The 16,203-nt window shown below is 34.8% G+C and overlaps 1 protein-coding gene across 3 annotated transcripts in view; it reads left to right on the forward strand.

Moving 5' to 3' along the window:
• The window catches only part of LOC126817939 (nucleoprotein TPR), a 52,402-nt gene that overhangs the window by 13,562 nt on the left and 22,637 nt on the right, over positions 1–16,203 (forward strand). For all 3 annotated transcript variants that reach the window (XM_056100685.1, XM_056100687.1, XM_056100686.1), the window contains exons 10-27: positions 1,027–1,114; positions 4,087–4,155; positions 5,033–5,104; positions 6,469–6,557; positions 8,377–8,469; positions 8,608–8,712; positions 9,217–9,324; positions 9,552–9,679; positions 10,521–10,622; positions 10,980–11,064; positions 11,875–11,940; positions 12,397–12,557; positions 12,686–12,764; positions 13,016–13,159; positions 14,308–14,481; positions 15,003–15,143; positions 15,671–15,781; positions 15,947–16,016. In XM_056100685.1, coding sequence (XP_055956660.1) covers positions 1,027–1,114; positions 4,087–4,155; positions 5,033–5,104; positions 6,469–6,557; positions 8,377–8,469; positions 8,608–8,712; positions 9,217–9,324; positions 9,552–9,679; positions 10,521–10,622; positions 10,980–11,064; positions 11,875–11,940; positions 12,397–12,557; positions 12,686–12,764; positions 13,016–13,159; positions 14,308–14,481; positions 15,003–15,143; positions 15,671–15,781; positions 15,947–16,016 — 1,885 coding nt within the window. The remainder of the gene's footprint in view (positions 1–1,026; positions 1,115–4,086; positions 4,156–5,032; positions 5,105–6,468; positions 6,558–8,376; positions 8,470–8,607; positions 8,713–9,216; positions 9,325–9,551; positions 9,680–10,520; positions 10,623–10,979; positions 11,065–11,874; positions 11,941–12,396; positions 12,558–12,685; positions 12,765–13,015; positions 13,160–14,307; positions 14,482–15,002; positions 15,144–15,670; positions 15,782–15,946; positions 16,017–16,203) is intronic.

A 16,203-nucleotide genomic window follows, 5' to 3' on the forward strand; every position in this document is an offset into this window, starting at 1 on the left:
ACATTTGATTCAGATAATTTGTGAATGTTCAGTTATGTTAATGTTCAGTTTTGTGAGTGTTCAGTTGATGCTTGGCCAAAGCAAAGGTACTTGGATCCCCAATAGTAGACTTTGGTGTCAGATGCTCTAGATGTGGGTTTGACTTCAAGCCTGTATGTGATAATGAATATGGTCGTTTGTCTAACTGTATGGGTTTTCTGCAGATACTTCGACCTCTTCCACTTCTCAACATCACTTCTAAACATTAAAGATACATTGTCCCAAAAGTATTTATCGGGTGCTTATTTCCAATAAAGGTATGGCAAATTTTGTATATATGGAAAGTATAGACACCCAATCTTACTAGAAAAATACTGGATCCCCCGAAAAACACCCATGGGGCAAGCACTGGGCAAAAATGTCAGGGTGTTTTTAACTGGCAACCCAACTGTTGTCTGCCAGCTTATTGTGTGCTAGCTTGACTGCGGGAGCAGTTGTTATTTCTTGATGAAATGGTTAGGAGGTTTTGGGAACCTCGAAGGAGTGTCAACATACAAAAGACTTTGGAATTGAATGGCAGAAAGATAAGTTGACAGAAAATAATTACGAATTTAATTAGACCTCAATGTGTATGATATATGGACAGTAAGTTATGAAGAATACATTCTGAAAAAATGGACCCTCCCACAATGAATTGAGGTCTAATATGGCGTCTAATAACAGTTTTTTTTATAGCTTGAGGTATCTTCCCACGAAAACAAAGTTTTGAGAGGGATTTGAAGCAAATTTTTGCTAGATTAATTAGTTTGAATATTGTTTTAGTCCAAATATATCATCAAATCACACAGTTTGTTCACGGGAAAGTATCTTTAATTCAATAAGAAGCATAGTCTTAGTGCCAACCTGATCTAGTTAGTGTTGAGTGAATGTTAAACATTCCCATCTCCCCCTCTCTCAGTCTGATACTAGCTAGTATATAATTATTCTTTATTTTTGAAGCACATAATTTGGGGGTCACAGTAGATATATTTGCAAATTGGTTTTCAGGAATCGGCTCTTGAAAATGAAAAGAAAATGAAAGAAACGACAAAGGCTTTTGAAGACATGCAGAAATTATTGAAAGAAGCTGCTGATGGTAGGTTAAAATAACATCCATCAACCCAGATAACAGCTAAAGTTATCAATTGATTACTGGTGCATGCTTTGTTATGCACCCACATTTGCATGTGGACGTATTATGCCGCCGCCCCTGTCAGTCCGGACGTTCGTGGACACTCTACAGGTCACAGTGGTTATCGATTTTGATGAAACTTGAAATATAGGTCTATCTCCCAAAGATATCAGTTCATTTCGATATTGGCATGTATCGGACCATGGATTATGGCCCCTGATTTAACGAAAAATCAGGTTTTAAGCTTGTGCACACTCTTGAGGTCACAATTTTCACCCGATTTTGATGAAACTTGAAATGCGCATATCGGATCGTAACTTCCTGAATTATGACCCCTGATTGTTCAAAAAATCGCGTTTTGCTTGTGGTCCCTCTAGAGGTCAAAATTATTAATGGCAGCCCCTCGTACTCAAATAGCGTAAAAATAAGGTATATGAATGTTGTGGACCCTCTAGAGGTCACAATTTTCTTTCGATTTTGTGAAAACTTGAAATATAAGTTTATAACCCAAAGATCTTGATTCCTTTCGATATTCCCGCATATCGGATTGTAACTTCCTGAATTATGGCCCCTGATTGTATGAAAAATCACGTTTTTAGCTTGAGGTCCCTCTAGTGGTCACAATTATTATCCGATTTAAAAAAAAGTTCGAAGATATCACCGTTACGCCCTAATATTGATTGGGTTCGAATTTCTGGAAAATCAGGCCAAAACTGCCGGACAAAATGGCCTCCCCTCGTACGCAAGCAGTGTAAACATCTGGTATATCAAGGTTGTTCACCCTCTAGAGGTCTCAATTTTGATCTGATTTTGATGAAACTTGAAATACATATTTATTACCAAAATATCTTGGCTCCTTTCGATATTCGCGCATATCAGATCGTAACTTCCTGAATTATGGCCTTTGATTGTACAAAAAATCATGTTTTTTAGCTTGTGGTCCCCAGAGAGGTCACAATTTTTATGCGATTTAAAAAAACGTGTGAATATGTCGCCGTTGCACACTAATGATGGCAGAGTTCGAATTTCGTGAAAATCAAAACTGCTGGACAAAATGTTCGAATTCCATAAGGGGGGGTTGGATGACTGAATGGTTAGCGTGTATCATAAAGTCTGTCAAGGAGTAGGGTCACCTGCCCAACCTCGTGGGTTTTCTCCAGGTCCTCTGGTTTCCTCCCACTGCTAAAGACCCCTACCCGCAAGTGAATTATTGAAATAAAATAAACCATACGTTAGAATATGGTATATCAAGGTTGTGGACCCTCTAGAGGCCACAATTTTTATCCGATTTTGATGAAACTTTAAGTTTATTTTTATATCACAACGGTCTTGGTTCCTTTTGATAATTGCTCATATCCGAACGCTACTTCCTGGATTATGGCCCTGATTGTTTGAAAAATCACATTTTTAGCTTGTTGTTTCTCTAGAGGTCAAATTTTTTTATCCGATTTAAAAAAAATATATTACCATTCCACCATAATGAAGGTTGAATTTGAATTTTGGAAAAATCGAAAGAAAACTGCCTAACATAAATCTGATTTTTAGCTTTTGGATTCTCTAGAGGTCACAGTTTTTTTATCCGATTTTAAAAAAACGTTTAAATATATCACGATTCCACCAACATGAAGGTTGAATTTGAATTTCGGGAAAATCGAAATAAAACCGCCCAACAAAATGGCCGCTCTTTGTAGTCAAATTGGGTAACCAGATAAATGGTTGCGGGTTTATGCTCTGCGTAACCATTTTCTTTGGTTAAGCCAGATGATCATTGCGGAACCAATTGGTTACATATAATGGTTGCGCTGTTTTCATGTTTTATCCAGATTTAAATGGTGCTATTATTCATTTTCACTTGCAGTAAATGTATTTTTTAAAGAAATAACTTGACTAACTTTATTCTTTTATATTTAATATTATATTAGGTTAAGTGTTAATAACTTTAATCCCACAGTGTCCCCATTTAAACAATATAACATTAGAAAAAAAATGTTCCACTTCACTAAATCCCTACATTTTAATAATGAGGGGAATCGGTTCCAAAAATTACTAATGGATTTTCGTTTTTATATCATATCTGACCTTCAAAAACCAGGAATGGTAGCTACCACATTGTTTTCGGTCACTGAAGACTACATGCGTACTTCATATTACACTTGTCACTTGCAATCATTCATCCAAGCACGTAGCATGCGATAGCCTCACTCATAGGTATAGCGACTGATTGACAAACAGTATTTATTATAAACCTCGGCACTCTATACACAAAGTCGCAAAAGGAAACAGAATAGTTTGATGTCATGAAATAATATTAAAATAGACAGGAGAGTAAAATCGTTTACATTATCACTCGAGCGATGCCGGGGGGGGGGGGGGTCAAAGTTGACGACATACATACGGGTCATTGGTACTATAGCATGGCTATAGTGAAAACTGAAAGGAACACATGTAGTAAATTCTTTGGAAATATAGCCGACATGTTAAATAGTCAAACTCATTTCACATTTTGTGTTTGAAAATCCAAAGGTACGCTTTCAAAATTTATGGCATAACTAATCATTTAAAGAATTAGGAGTGAGGGGCATTTTTAAATCAACGTGCTTGCAACTGGTCAATAGCCTACGTGGTGTCAAAATACGTGATCTGTCAAAGTACCGGTAAAATGGAGAAATGAAATGCCAAGAATGAATGAATGGAGTTTGTGCTATAATACAAATAATTTAGACCCGTGTCACAAAGTCATCCTGTATAAAAATTGATCAAATCTGTTAATGATATTTGTTAACGTAAACGATATTTCAATTTGCGTAACCAGGAAATCGGTCGCTTGTTTTTGAGCTAGCGCGACCGCACGTAACCGATTGGTATCGTTCGCCTCAAATTTCGTGGCCTGTTAATCTGTCTTTTAATTTTTTTTCAAACATTATGTTTGATTACAGCTAGTAGGGATCAGAAAGAACAGAGCACAGCAGAGATTGAACAATGTATAGAACAACTCAAAGAAAAAGGTAACGAATATTATGAATGGTTTGTATCCTGATAAGACTATATTTACCAATGAAAATATTATATTCTTAAGGGTCATTAAGAGATGCTAGTTATTATCATTGTGCAGTACTTGTTCTTTCAACTCTGTACTTGTATTAAGAACTTGTTATTATATTTTAGCAAGTAGTTTACTGGGAGCCTCAGATTCCCCTCGTCACTGATGCAGGTCAAGGGGCTTGGTAAGAAACTGTCTAGTCGTTTGGTTGTGGTTGGGGCAAAAAACTGTGTTTTCAGAATGCATGTAAAGGAACCCTTGACTTTTCCTTAAGCCAAATGGAAAATAATTTGCCGTCCATTCACCCGTTCTCTGTCCTATCAAATGCCTTCTCAAATCCCTCAAAAGGATTGTAAGTAAACTGCTACCCGGCAAAAACAATCAGCGGCTTTATGTAATGTCCTGCAGCACTCATCACAGCCAGAATGAGAAACCAAAACAGTTATTTGAGTTTTGTCTGAAGACGTAAACTTGTAGATATTTTTTTGGGCCTCATTCTGCCAGAACATTGCATGATTTAGAGCAAAGAGGGAATCCGGATTCGTCCTCGGTCTACCACCTGCAATGGCAGCCTTCCTGACATGATTTTATTGTTTACCATCTGCATTGCCAGGTGCATCTCCGGATATTTTTGTTTATGATCTAGAAGCAATTTATGTTTGTTGACGAATGAAATAATAGCTTGCCAACAGCTGATGAATTTTCTCTGATGGGGAAGGTCACAAGTAAGAAAGATTGCACGTGATGGACCCTTATTGTCTAATCGGAATTGATTTAGGATTTACAGAGGATACTCGACCCCGCTCTAACGATTGGTTAAAAATGTCTATTTCAAATTTTAGAAGCAAAAATAGAAGATCTAGAAGAAGAATTAAGGAATGCCAATGATCTGATTGTAAGAATTAAAGGTGAAGGTAAGTAGTATTAACTTTTTTATGTTTATTTTACTCGCAGTCATATTCACAAGAATAGACAATTGATTTTAACTGACCTTGACTACAAAAATGAAACAGATCATTCTAATATACACTTAACCTTCTAATACTAATATTCATTCGACCCATTTAGTGATTAAAAGAAAAACAACTCAGAATTGATATAATCATTATAAAGCAGATTATATAAAAAGGTGAAAATTTCACAAATCATGTAGGTAGACATGTTAATTCAATTTATGAAAACATTGAAAGATAATTTTTCTTTCGTTCGTTCCTGGAGTTTTACGTCCACTTTCACCAAACTGATATCGTGTGTGTGTCTGTGGGTCGCCTACCGGCCGCAATTCTGGATGGATTGTCTTGAAACTTTGCATACTTATTCCTTATTCCCTAAGAATGAATGCCTGTCCCCCAGGGGCTGAGCCACACCCATTTCTTCTTTCTGTGTCGGTGTGTTGCCTACAGGCCACAATTTTTAATGGATTGTCTTGGAACTTGATATAAGTATTCCTTATAGCCTAAGGACTGCATGTTCCAATTCCCTAGTGGCAGAACCACGCCCAATTTTTGTGTTTATTGTATACTGGCCCCAATTCTGAATGGATCATCTTCAAATTTAGCATATGTATTCCTTATACCCTAAGGGCAGCAACTATTGATTTTGGTGCATGTCCCGACCCCAGTGGCAGAGCCACACTCATTTTTTTATGTTTAGGGTTTGAAGGCCACAACTATGAATGGATTATCTTGGAACTTGGTATACTTATTCCTTATACCCCAAGGATGGCAACTATTGATTTTGGTACATGATCTGCCCCCCTTGGGCGATGCCACTCTTACGTTTTATTAATATTTTGTCTGTAAATAATCTACAGGTTGCAATTATTAACATATTAGGATCCAATTCAGTATGATCCGTCAAAGGGTTGTACCTATTTATATTGGTCCGTGTCCAATCCCCAGATGCAGAGCCACGCCCAAATTTTGCGTTTTTTGTCTACAGGCTGGAATTCTGAATGGATAATCTTGGAACTTGGCATATTTATTCCTTAAACTGTAAGAATAGCAACTATTTATATTGGTGCATGCCCCGACCCCCAGAGGCAGTGTCACACCCACTTTTTGTTAATATTTAGTCTGTAAATTTGGCAAAACAAACCCAACACCTAGGCTTCTTTGCCTCTTGTCATATTATAGTCATTGCAGCCATTTCATATTTCATGCTCATTATTTTAAAAAGTACCACATATCAATCAAAGCAGGAATGTGGACGTATATTGCAGTGGTAGCGATGCTCTTGTTATACCTGTAGGAAAAATAAAAATATTTATGTTTTGCAGGGAATATGAGTTTATCAGCTTTAGAAACACTTTATCCTACAGCTGCAGCTACCAGTAAAATACTTAAAACGGGAATGACTCTAACTGAGGTGGGTATTTTTTATTCAAACCTTAAAATGTTAAAAAAAGGGAATGGTGTCACATCCCCGGTGAGTTACCGGCAGGGTATTAAAAAAAAGGACACGGGTATTGAACATTATACAGGGAAAGTACACCCATTACGCATCAAAATTATCAAAAAATGAAAATCACCTATAGAGGGCTTTTTCCATGGTGAGGCAATAACTATTTTTATACGCCCACATTTTCGGGAAAATTGAAATGAAACTGGTCGCTCTTTGTACGCAAATTGTGTAAGAGTATGCAATACGAAGGTTGTGGACCCTCTAGAGGTTACAATTTTTATCTGATTCTGATGAAACTTAAAACATATCTTTATATCCCAAAGATCTCAGTCCCTTTTGATATTTGCGCATTTCTGGATTATTGCCCAAGATTGTACAAAAAATCCTGTTTGTTTTTAGCTTGTTCTCTATCCATCTCTTGCAAAATGTGGGCGTATCCTACCTGGCAGCCGCTGGTTTTAATTTTTACAAGGCTAGCACATGAAACACTCTTGATATTTTTGTCGCAACCGGATTGAATGAAATGAAATGGGGTTTAATGTCCTACTGTTCTGCTCCGACTGGGATAATTAAGACGGGCATACGCCATGCAGTGTGCTATGAGGGACATTTTGCCCAGTAAGTGGCACTATGGCCTACTCTTATGTCAAATTTCAACTGATCCTACGTGCACGCCAGTGTATACACGGATCTCGGTCTTACCCACTTAACCACTGCTGTCGCATTCTGCTCTGGGGAAGTCCGGTATCGAGATTTGGTTCAGGTGTTCATCTCTCCAGAAACTGGTAGATATGGTCAAACATAGCATGAACTTTTCCTTGTCACTGGAATTCCTAGCTCATTATATGAACTTTCGAAAGACTTTACCTCTTGTTTGTAACCACCATCCAACTTGTTGCCGAAACAAGTGCGCCAGACGTTGTTATCAAGAGAATACTGCATTGCATCTAGGTGATCCTACTGATGGTTGACTACTCCGAGAAGAATTAAGTCGATCACCTTTCGGATGAGACGCTGGTGATCGACTTCATTCCGATGATGGAACTGCATCTCCTCAGCGTAGACAACCGTTGGTATGATCACCTAGATGCAGTATTCTCTCGATCCCCACAGCACACGCTTGGGCTGATGCATTGACAGACCAGGGGCTACAAATTAAAACGAGACACGAAGTACTCAAAGTATGCAGTGAAACTACTAGCATGTACAAAAATAATTGTTTATTGCTCTCGTCATATTTGATATCAAAATGTTTACGAAATTGAATGAGTGACTTTTTATGAATGACGTCAGAATTGTTGAAAGAAATGGTCGTATAAATGACCTAATATAACTACAGTTGGAAAAAAATGATCATTTAACATGTTTTGCTCTGAAAACTTCATGTCTCTCAAATGCGACAAAAATAACGAGCATGTTTCATGTGCTAGCTTTGTAAAAATTTAAGAAAATAGTTATTGGCTCACCATGGAAAAAGCCCTCTATACGCGATTTTCATTTTTGATAATTTTGATGCCTAATGGGTGTACTTACATAATGTTCAATAACGGTGTACTTTTTTATACCCTGTCGGCAACTGTGGTGTGTTTTTCCTTAATCAAAATACATGTATATCAAATGAGAAATGACCCACAATCTTAATTGCCAACTCCAGTGGCCATAATTAATGTAAGATTTATGGTTGATGTTGATATGGTGTGTTAGATTGATGAGCAAGATGTAAATTGTTCAATTAATTTAAATTCTACCTCACCAAGTGCTGAATATTATAATTATCTTACAGATTTACAGTGAATATGTAAAAGTTACAGATAGTTTACAGGCAGAAAAAGCAGAGAACAGTCAACTTAAAATCTATCTGGATGAGATTGGAAAAGTAAGAATATGTCTTTGATATAATGCTTAGATTTCTTTTTTTTTTTTAGTTCAGTTAAAATGACAACACCATATATAATTGATAAATATTTGCATTGTGATTAAAATAATGAATAAATGTTTTGTATGATTTTTGCAGGAGTTGGAAGAAAAGGCCCCATTGTTGGTACGACAGCGTGAAGATTATGAAGCAGCTTTACAGAGTAACACTAGAATGGCAGAACAGTTAAACACAGCCATGGTGGTATGTACAAACAATGCTATTGCTATTGACACTGTTAATTGCATATCCTGCAGCTTAACCGAAATATCTGTCTTTAAGTGGATACAGAAAATTAGCACATCAAACCCTTTTTCATTTTAACCACAACACTGACTATTCCAACATTACACTTGGTATTCGAGTGGTTGGAAACTGGACGATCAATTAAAGTGTCTCAGAACCTTCAAGATTATTAATGCTCGATCTTCAATTGTTTGGTATGGCACAGATGGGTGAGACATGGACATGTAAGAACAATATAATTAATAATCACCATGTTATTCTCAAAATGATCAAGGTTTTCCATTCACTATAACTATAACACTGTTTGGAACCATGCTGAAATGATATATATAGTCTTCTTTGTGTATTTTTTTGACAGTTAAGTTGACATTAATTTGTAATATTTAGGAAAGGGAAGAATTATTAAAAGGTGTGTATTATTTTGACAATTTACATTAGTTGACATTAATTTGTAATATTTAGGAAAGGGAAGAATTGTTAAAAGATCGAGATCAACAGAAAAGAAAGTCAAACTTCTTGGAACGAGAGACACAGAGATTACAACAACAGACAGTAGATTTAGGCCGACAGGTAAATAATACTGTTATACTGAAATTTTGAGGTTATTTTGTTCAAATTTTGAAACATTTCTTATTTTAAGCAGATAAATAGATAAATTTTACAAAGATCACGGGGAAATAAAAATCAAATAAAATGTGGAATGAAAGTTTGTTTATAGAGTCTACCATCCTTGGTGCACATCGATGGTGTCTTTACATGCAAGACATAAAAAACAAAATAACTGTTTTGAAAAATAGGTGAAAAGATTAGTACAAGAAATATCAGAGATGAAAGGTGGACCAATTGTTAGAGAAACTTCACAGGTTTCATCTAGTCAAGATATTACAGCAAGTGATGTTGTTTCTGAAAACTTAGTTACATTTAGGTAAGTCAAGATGATGAATGAGGTTTTATTTTCCCGTTCATTGATAAATCTATAAGTTTCTAATTAATGACAAAAGTAGGAGTTGTTTGCAAATTAAATAACCAAGTAGAGGTAAGCCGATAAACATAGAAGTTCTGAGTAGGTTATTATTTAAGGAAATATCTCCCATAAAAACCCCATATACTACTTGCATGTTATTTAAGGGAATAAAATTTGTGATCTTTTTTGTGACTTTCAAGGAGTAGGGTCGCCTGTCCAACCTCGTGGGTTTTCTCCAGGTCCTCCAGTTTCCTCCCACTGCTAAAGACCCCTACGCGCAAGCGAATTATTGAAATAGACTTAAACCATATGTTAGTCCCGAAATGACCTAGTTTGTGTCAAGTCGACGTTAAACCCCATTTCTCTCTCTTGTGACTTTCAATGCAAAAATGATTATTTTCCTTGTTGGAACATAGCTGATTTTGGATAGCATCGCTCTGTCTGTCTGCTGATCCAAACTACGAGATACGCTTAAATTCATAAAAATATTATTTAATACAGTCATAAATCCAAATTCATGGGTGAATGTTGAGATATATAGATTATGAATAAAACACTATACTACATTTTAAACACAGATAACAACTTATGTATGCGTACTGGTTTTAATTGTTTAGCAGACAACTTCAGAGACAATGATCATAACGACTTTCTACTGAGACATGTTAACAATGAACAAATTAACCATGGGCTATGGTATAACAGATTAAATGAAATGGTTTACATATTGTGTAGACTTCTTGATATTAATAATAGTTTAATTGTACAGTAATTTATCTTAATGAATCATTTGATTTCATAGAAACTTAGAAGAATTACAAGAACAGAATCAAAAATTATTGACTTTAGTACGAGAATTAAGTGAAAAGAATGAACGAGAAGAACAAGAAGCTGTGAATAGTAGGTTAGTAATACATAATCTTTGTATCTTAATTTGAATTAAACTTTGAAAACTATTCGACATTTGTTATGGTTCTCCATTAGATAAGAGTAATTTAACAAGGGGCCTCTCCATCTGTGCTTCTGTTCTTTCAAGAATACGTTAACACACAACAACTGTGTCAAGAAAAGTTTAATTATAATGAGGCGTAGTGGATGGGTTGTTCTGAGGATTATCTTGGATGAATATGAAGGAAGGCAGATTTCATGTATATTTAAGTAGAGCAGTGCTCCATCCTAAAAAATATTTCCAAATGTAGTGATAGTTGTGCCACCATGTTTATATAATACGCCATACCTTGATCGTTATTTTATATTACAGAACTGAAGATTTACAACAACAATTAGAAACAGCTCTAACAGAGTTAAATCAATTACAATCGGCTAGACAAAGACAAGAAGAACTGGTATGTTCAATTTCATCCAGAATATGGAAGTTATAATCTTTCCATAAACACTATTGCGTTTATTTACTAGGTCTGAATTCATAATTAGAATATCTTGATTCCATGTCAAAGGGACCAGGGGTGGGAAATTGACCCCCTCAATTTTTGGCCGAAATCCCGAGAATTGGCTGAACCGTATCTCAAGAGCCGTTAGTCAGATCAAGCTAAAATTCGAAATTTGGAATATCAGCTTTTTCAGCCCTAATAAGCATATAAACCAAATTTCAGCAAAATCGAAGAGAGTATGGTTTAACTCATTGGGTGATAATTGACATGGAATGACCCAAGACACAGTTTTGAAAAAAATCGAAAAAATATCGAGATGGCATGGGACAAGAATGGTTTTAACATATGTTGAGACATAAGTACAAACTATAATTTCACCAAGTTTCAGATTTTTAGATGCTCATCTACCAATTTCTTTTCAAGCTACAGACCACAAATTTTGCACAGTTTCTAGTTTTTACGTGTACAATAACATATATTTTTTCCAGATTTCTGTGGTGCCAACAAGGAAATTGTTGTGTCAATAGTAGGTCATGGGAACACATTTGTAGTGCACTTTAAAAAAAAAAAGAAATTTAGAAAATCGAATTTCTCCAGCTATGAAAAAATTCTAGTTCATCACCTTGCACATTTACAATAGAAAATACAATTTACCATGTACATGGGTGGGTTGTAAACTCTGTTTAATACTTTCTGATAACTTATTCAATTTTATCCAGTATATTATTGTAAGTCATAAGCATTAATTATGCATTTGTTTTTAAGGTGAAGTCTATAGTTAGACAGCGTGACATGTATAAGGTTATGTTACAAAATACATCAGATACCACGGTAAATATCATTATATTTTTATATTCACTTGTTCGATAATGCTCAGTTAGCTTAGATTTGTATATTAGTGCCTTGTCAATTATTTACATGTAATGGACATATTTTGAGCAATCGCTGCAAGTTTTTGAAAACAATCTGACAAGAACTGTAATGTGTAGATCATTCTCAATCAAAGCTGAACTTACTGACCTACCCAGGTTGCTACAATGTACGTATAAAAATAGTGATGGTTTAGAAATAAGGTTAGATTTGTTCATTAAATGTGACTGTCTTCATTAGCCCTGTCGGAGCAGATCATTAGGACGTTAAACTCCATTTCATTTCGTTTTAAATTGTAGTCTTGTTTATCCTTTCCATTTGGCATTTCAACAGAGCTGGTACTTATCTATTGTTAGAACATAGAAATAGGTAGATCATCCCCTTTAATGAAACTTGTGTTGTTTTATGGTATTCTAGATTCCAGTATCGTCAGAATTCACATCTAGGAGTCCAGTTAGAAGTAAGACAACATCACAAGGTGCCGATATAGAAAAACAATTGAACGAAACTAAGGAGGCATTAAAAGAACTAAATGTACAGTTTACTACATATAGAAAAGAGAAAAATGAGAATGAAAAGTAAGTGTCCTATCATCGATTCATAAGGAAATAATATTTTAGATAGCAATTACAATATCATATGTTTAGAAATTCATTGAAAAATATTGAATATTCATTGAAATGTAATGTCTATAAATCTGTTCCAGGATGCTAAATGAGCAAATTGAGGCAGCTAGAAATAAAGAGTCACAACTACAAATTGAGAATGCAAAATTGTCTTCAAGGGTAAATATGTTACTGTAGTATATGTTATTCGACATTCAATATTGTTTACAAAAATAGATATCAGAATCAGTTGTAAGTAAGAGAGTTTCAAAGACCAGTATTGTTTATGATTATGTATGGATAATAATTGAGAATAAATGAAAGTATTAGCCTTTTATCAAATTATACATATTGGTTGGGAAATAAGACTACAGAACATCTTGAATTTCTAATGTGACTCTTCGCACTTATGACATGTTTTAATTTTACAGCTTGATTTTTCTGCTGAAAGGAATAAAGTACAGCAGTCCAATATAGATAGTTATAAGATAGAAATAACAGCATTAAGTAACAGATCTCAGAAATATTCTTCACAAGTAATGAAACTGGAACAAACTGTTAATACACTTAGAGATGTATGTAAATTTTGTTAGTCCTCACTCAACTAGTGAAACCGGAGGCCATTATAGGTTTTTTTGTTTTTTTTTATCTTCATCCAGTTTTTAAATTATGGCCCTTTGTTGACATTATATCTATGGAATTTCTATTTTCCAAAAATATTTCAGATTTAACTTTGAGTTATTTGATTGAAGGTTGGTACACTGTTGTATAAAGTAGAGTTACTGACCAATCTGATTAAAATACAGATCTATATTTCATTTCGGTTTTTTTATGCTTTTGATGGCCTACACTACATGAAGATCTGACCAGTTGTACTGGAAGGTTGTGTTAGGGGTCGTACCAGCGGCTTTTGACCCTATGACGTCAGACATTGATTAATCAATTGGCGTTGACGTTTCTAGTGGTTTACCCCCAGTTCCGTGCATGGCATGCCAAGAAGTCACCGTTAACAGATGATTTCATTGGCTAATCCCATACGCCATCCAGAACGCCTGTTATATAACAACTCTTCCAGATCCTAGTGTAGCACAGACAAATAAAACGAAATTTTGAACTATAAAAAATGAAATGAAATAGGATCGAGTTATTAATTTAGTGAAAATTCAGTTTTACAGAATTTATTCCATGTATACCTAATTCACCGAAATGTATTCACAGTATCAGCCTCTTATAGATACATGGATTATAAAATTTGTAGGGGGCTTTTTGGTGAAATTCCCTTGTCAGTAATGCAGGACAGAGGGCCTGACAAGGACAGCTGTCTAGTCGTTCAGTTGGGACGAAAAATCAAAGTCCTGTTCACACATTGGTGTGCCCGTAAAAGATCCCTTGGTAGTTGGAATTTGATATAAGAGTAGGTTGTAGCGCCGCTGTCCAGGCAAAATTTTCCTCATAGCACACTGTATGACGTATGCCCATGTTTATTAGCCCAGTCAGAGCAGAACAGTAGGACGTTAAACCCCATTTCATTTCATTTTCGTGAAATGCATTGACACATTAATCTGAGAATTTTTATGATTTAGTCCAATTTATTTAGATTTTAATTATGGATTTTATTATTCTATATTAAAGATGTGTTGAATTCACTGTATGTTGGTAAATTAACTCTGAATATTATAATTTATTTCTGAAGAACCAACCATACGTATATTTGCTTTTTAAGGATTTAATGGCTGCACAAGAAAATTTAACCCGCTTTGAAATACAGAATCAGAATTTACGAGCCGAGAAAGATCTACTAAAGGATTCAGAACGACATATGTTAGAAGAAATAGACCGAATAAGAAACGAAAATGGTTCTCAGAATCTAGTCATGTTAAACCTTCAGGCAATACAGGTGGGAATATATCGAGAGAAACTTTTCTATTAAAAGTTCTAATTATTGTACGCCTATATTTCAACCTTTTCAGTCCAGAGAAATGAACCCTATTGATTTTCAAATTTGGTGTGAAGCATTGGGATCGGAGAGGATGAACCCTGTTGATTTTCAGCATCTAGAAATTGCTGTTCCAGAGAGATATTTTGTGTCCAGAAAAGTTTAAGAACATGATAGATATCTGATTTCTTGAAGGCATAGGCATAAAACTAATCAAATTTGGTCATCATCCATATCCTCTTTTCAGATAAGCTGCTGCATATGGCTATCTGTTTTTCTAGACATAGTTGCTTTGGTGGTGTATTTCCACACTTTGTGAAGCTATCTGTTTTCTATTTTAAAATTCACGTCCTTAATATATTACTTGAATATTTTGAAATCTGTTGGTGATTTGTCTTTGCATAAATACAAGAATATTCTGTAGATTAAATGTGTCGTGTTAATGGGGGTTTTTATAAGATTTATTTTTGATATGTTTTCAGAATAATCTTGAAAGAGCTGACTTTGAAAATAAATCCCGTTTAGAACAACAGATAGAAAATAAAGATAAAGAAATTTCCAGTATTAGACGTAAATTAGAAAATATACAAGATGAACACCAGTCTACTATTAGATATTGGGAGGTCAGTTTTATACATAACATCCAATAATTGGTTTATAACTATATCTGTAGGAAATGGTCAATTTATAACTATTATTACATGCCCATATGCTCAAAGACTTATGTACAATGTTAAAATTAGTAAAACTAAAGAAACCTATTGAGTTTGAACAATTTCCGTTATAGCCTTTGTCAACTTCGCAGAATCTTGTGAATGGTGTACCAACAAAAGTTATCTTCCTTTTTGCTTGAAAGTTACATTTATTAATCTGATTATTGAGAAAAGATGGTATTTATAACGACCATCAAATTTGAATGAAATTTGTGTTGTTCTTTGTGAAATTTTCCCACAGTTTTGTCAAGATCTTCAACTTTGACTTCTGAAGAAATTCAACTTAAAATCATAGTTTATATTCTTGGTTGGTTGGTTTGGAGATAAGGCTCCATACAGCATACCCCCACTTTCAAAAATTGCAAATGATTAGGCATCATTGTACAACTAGCTCATTTTAAAAATATTTCCATTTAAACAGTTAGTTTGTTTTATAGAATTTGGTGAAGACACTACAAACTGAAGTTAGTAAAGAAAGAGAAAATATGAAGGCAGAAAAAAGTAAAATGGAGGATGCTAATACATTCATACAAAGTCTGAAACAAGACGTATGTATTAAGTTGTTATACTGTTTGGTTTGTCTATAATAATCTATGGAGAAAAAAAATTGTGTGTAAAATGTGTACATTAAAGCTTGAAATCCATATAATGCACTTTCATATGACTAAGATCTTGTTATTTAGCTACAACCATATGAATTTCTTCAATTTCAGTTATCAGCTACAGAAGCCAAGTTAGCTGCAGCAGAAATTAAACTGTCTAATTCTAACTTAGGAGATTCAGGTATTGCAATTGATATTGTTTATTACCATGATTCACATAGTGATTTTTCACCATAATTCTAAGGTGATACTTGATTGACTATTCCGTAATTGAATTATCTCAATCTCTTGAAAGGTGTCAGTCGAATAAACATGAGAATTTTGGTCGGCAAGGCATGCACAAACTGAATAAGGTACTATCTCAACCA

Source organism: Patella vulgata, chromosome 4 (assembly GCF_932274485.2).
Source record: "Patella vulgata chromosome 4, xgPatVulg1.2, whole genome shotgun sequence".
Lineage (NCBI taxonomy): Eukaryota > Metazoa > Mollusca > Gastropoda > Patellidae > Patella > Patella vulgata.